The 4777-nt window shown below is 35.5% G+C and overlaps 1 protein-coding gene across 1 annotated transcript; it reads right to left on the reverse strand.

Annotated features, from left to right (window-relative positions):
* Nucleotides 1-2140: 2140 nt before the first annotated feature.
* Nucleotides 2141-3385, reverse strand: LOC120175818 (caffeoylshikimate esterase-like). Its single transcript, XM_039182375.1, has one exon. It carries the CDS (start codon nucleotides 3347-3349, stop codon nucleotides 2342-2344), a length of 1008 nt encoding a protein of 335 aa, XP_039038306.1. The 5' UTR covers nucleotides 3350-3385; the 3' UTR covers nucleotides 2141-2341.
* Nucleotides 3386-4777: the final 1392 nt, after the last annotated feature.

Raw genomic sequence — 4777 nt, forward strand, 5'->3', positions numbered from 1 at the left:
TAATGTTTTGGTTGATGACCGGTTTTGCTGATGGTTTTCAATGGAGATTATAGCAGATGTCAATTTTTTTGTTTTAGTTGTTGTTTTAGTTAATATTTGGTCCCTTTAGTTCACTACTGCTCGTGTTATTCATTCGTATTGTGGTTTAGCTGCTACAAATTGTTGATGGTTTGATTCTAAATTGACATTGAGTGGTTAATACTCCTGAATTGAGTTGGTGCATCTACTGTTTTGTTAGATATGCTGGATTGTGCAATTTTCATGGTTTGTTGCTAGTTCTGTGGGTATGAACAAAATGAAAGAAAAGAAAAGAACAACAGGAAAGGAAAGGAAAGAAAGGTGAATAAAGTAGAACAAAAGGAGGTATTGCACTTTCGATTCTCATCTAAAATAGAATGGAAGGAGGGATCGCATTTTAAATTATTGTCTAAAGTAGAACGGAAGGAGGCGTCGCACTTTTGATTCTCGTCTAAAGTAGAACGGAATGAGACATCGCACTTTCGATTCTCGTCTAAAGTAGAACGGAATGAGACATCGCACTTTCGATTCTCGATTACAAAATGATGAATGAAGAGAAAGTATATTTCTTTGTCAAGAACCAACTCAAGTGTTCATTTTTTTCATCAAGAAGGTTGAAAAAGTCGGATGAATGTTAGGATATTAGAATGTTAATACAATTAGTTAATATTTGTTATTCTGTTAGGATTCTAGTTAGTTGGTTAGCATATTATTAGTGGGCTATATAAACCTACCGATGTAGTGAATTAAATCAAACATTTTTGTAATTCATTTTCACATTTTAGTAAAACAAAGCCGCCTCTTTCACAGCTTCCTATTTTCATTGTTGTCGTTTACATTCATCACCACGGGTAATTTCCGGCCACCATGGCACCTTTCTCACAGTCGGCTGTCCGATTTTACCTTCTCGAAGCCAAACAACTTCTTGATTATCATCCTAACATTACCGTCCAATTCATTCGAAGGGAGGCCAATGGAGCGGTTCATGCATTAGCCAAGTATGCTTCTATTTTTGGTGTCTCTTTTACGTTTTCAATATGTAACTTGACTCGACTCGAAAAAATTTAGTCAACTCTGAGTTATAAAATATAACTCGTCTCGATCGAACACTCACCTCTATCTTCACCTAATAAGGAGCAAGAGTTTGTGTCAATTAATCCATAAATTCTAAAGGAAGGTGGCCATGTTTAAAAAAACCACTTAAAACACAAATAACCATTCAATTGAAATAAAAAATATGTACGGATTTTAATAAGCAGACCCTTTCTTTAAGATAGTCGTGCAACAGTTAAAAAATAAATAACTAATAAATTCACTGTATTTGAACCACTTCTCATATATAAACCATGAAGTATCCAAGATTGAAGACTGACGTACCAAATACCATATAGTTCTGTATGAACACCGGACCAACCTCTGGGCTTAGAAAAAAGACGGCAAAACTTGAGATCCAAGGAACTGATCAACATAAGTATCAAATCCATCGGCCACCATAAACAGCCATTAGGACTAAAGAGCAACCAAGTATCAACTCACATTCCGAAATTTGAAAACTGGAAGACTGCATTCGGTGCCGCAGAACACGAAAATGTAAGTTATAGTAATAAAAAGTAGATTAAGCCACACAAATCCTATGCATTTTATGTCAATGCATCTCATTCATGTACCTAGAGAACCAAAGTAGCTGGTTTGCAATTCCAGGAAGGATTTCTCAGTACCTAAAGAATTTGCATTCATTTCTGCAAGCTGCTTTAAAACATATTTGAATACAAGTGATCGGGTTAGTCCCTCCCTCCATCGGCTGCTACTGCCTCGCCTGTTTTGTGCACGATGGACATTTGTAAAACTTAATCAGTTTGGCCTCAGCTGGTGTTATCTTCACACACTTTCCATGGTATCACCGTTCACAGTTGTCGCAGCCGATCCAAAACTCATCAGAATTGTATCCTCCCCCACAGCTGCCACAAAATGTATCACCCTGCTCTTCTTCATCCTCCTCATAATTTTCATCGGCTAACTTAGGATTGCTTCTTGGCCGTTCATCAGCCAAGCAAAAGAAAGAAGAAACAGTGATACAAAGTTACATATTTACACAGGAATTATGCATGGACATGTACAGAAATTATACAAAGCATAATGGAAATCTCCATATAATTTTCCCAAGAACAATGATACATATACCAAGAAAGTTGCAATCTTGTATGTGAAAAATCCCACAAGCATTGGAATCAATTGGCAGCAGTCGACAATTTAGCAGCTAAATTAGTTTGATTTGATAATAAAAAATATTATTATCAGCTAGCATAAAACACACAATACCCATCTATCCACTAGTATTACCAACACCACCCGCACCCTTTACTTCGGGGGCGCGTGAAGCTCTACTTTTAAGCCAGTCAAGCATTTCCCCAAACACCAACTCGACGCTTTCCTCCGGCTCCCCAACAAGTTGATGCCACATCCCAGGATGGATCTTCAATGTCTTGTCAGCGCTGCAGGCGCGTTGATAAAGTTCCTCCACGCAAGCTGGATCGCACACTACGTCATCGCCGCCGTGCACGATAAGCAGTGGAACATCCACTTCCTCAAACCTCCCTTGCAAGTCATTGCAGATTCGAACCAGCTCGTAAGCCGTGGCGGCGCGTGGCCGAGCTACTGTTCTTCTAGGACTGGCTATCGCTAACTTCCTCTTCCATTGTTCCTTAAACGAAACATCCGGTATAGACCCGCGCGTCGGAATTACTTTCCAGGTAGGGATAAGTTTGGCCACTATGAATAGAAAATGCTCCAACGGCCATGGTGGCTTGAATTTAGCACTTATCCCGCACATTGCGCCGTTGAGAATCAATCCATCCCAAGCGCCTTTTTGTCGGAGAGATATATAGAGCGCGATGGCTCCGCCGAGAGATTCTGAGTACAAAAACGCAGGCAAATCTGGCGCGTAGCGAGCACGGAAGGAGTCAAAGAACTGAATACAATCGTCCACAACGCCATCGATGTTCGGAATGTGAGCATCGAGTCCGTCAAGGCCTTCGGAGAATCCATGGCCCTGGTGATCGATCGCACACGTGGCAAATCCCGATTTGGCGAAAAATACGGAGGTGAGTTGGAGGAACCAGCTAGACTCGCCGGTGAATCCGTGGACAACGGCGACGATGCCGAGGGCGGGAGTATCCAGTGGAGCCCACCACTGAGTGAAAAGCTTGAGGCCGCGAGCGTTGGTGATGAACTCGGACGAGTGACTCACTGAATGATGGGCATAGAACTCGTACGGGGTTAAGGTTCCGAAGGGGCTCTCCTCGTTGGCTTCGGTTACCGGATGCCGCGCCATCTTTTTGCTAAAATGCGCCGTAGGTGAAGGATAAGAGATTTTTCCTTTGCGACAAGTCTCAGTTGAGTCGGAGGATATTTATTATCGTGAAGTGGGAAGCCTAATCCGCTGCTCTGTGTAGTATGATCTTATCTTGAAACCTATAAACATGAGCATGACATGTAAGCAATTGCATTTTGATTCTTGATTATTTGCAATACAAAAGTACTATAATTATTTTTCCTTTCCATTTTAAAAAGTTGGTAATTATCGATTATTTATAAACAGATATTTGAATAATTAATTTTTTTTATTAATATGTGATAAGTACATAATACTATTTGTTTATAAATAATTCTCTATCATCTAATATTAAACGTTCGTATCTCTTATATTTTTTGTACACAAACTCTAATTTCAAAGAATAATAATAATTCATTTATCACCAAAGTATTTTGTTCACACAAAATATTCTTTTTTTTGTTACAATTTTAAAAATTTAAATTTTGAAAAATTTATACATTTTATATAATAAAATATTAATTAAAATAGATGCATGAAATCCAATTTATTTTAATTTTAATTTTTCAACTATTAAACCCAGTGATATATAATATTTGAATTTTTTATTAACATTTGAATAAATTTTGAATGTTGAAATTATTATTATTAGGAGGACTTTACTTAAATATTATTCCAGTTCAAATTATATCATTAACAAAATTATTCTAATTTGAATCATACATTAAAAGAATAATGACACCGGCGATCAATTAGAAATACATTACAAAAGTATAATTGGAGTATTAATTCAATTATATCTTAACTAAACGTAAACTTAAAAATTTAAATTAAGATATCATATAAATTTAAAACTCATAAATTAAAATTTTAAATTAAGAATATATCGATAATATTTGCATTCGATGAAAATCATGATTCGCTATGTCTCAACTTTGTTGTTGAAACAAAATCTCATTGATGACATGCGGAGTTTTTTTTTATTATACCGAAGATATCCCAAAATTTTTTATCTATAGGCACATAAAATAAAATATTAATTTTTTAGAAATATTATATTTAAGCACTTATGTTTGTAGAATATATTCGTGTGAATAGGTTAAAGAGCTTTGAACATATAACTATTTTTAATTACCTTAAATTATTAAAAATGAAAAATTATAATATAATATTTATTTAAAAAAATAAAAATTATAATGATGGATTTGTTAAAATTTAAAATTTCTAAAAAATGATATTTTTAAAAATAAGATCATTCAAAGGGTTCTGATCAGAATATTATTAAAAGCGAGGAAGTTGGGTGATAGTTGAATTGCATTCAATTATATTTGTTGAGTAAATTGAATGTATAAATTAAAATAAAATGTAAAAGCGTGCATTTCATTTAAGTTTTGGAAAGAGGAGTAGTTTGAAATTAATTTTCATTTA

The sequence above is a fragment of the Hibiscus syriacus genome, unplaced genomic scaffold, assembly GCF_006381635.1.
Source record: "Hibiscus syriacus cultivar Baekdansim isolate YM2019G1 unplaced genomic scaffold, ASM638163v2 tig00112215_pilon, whole genome shotgun sequence".
In the NCBI taxonomy this organism is placed as follows: domain Eukaryota; kingdom Viridiplantae; phylum Streptophyta; class Magnoliopsida; order Malvales; family Malvaceae; genus Hibiscus; species Hibiscus syriacus.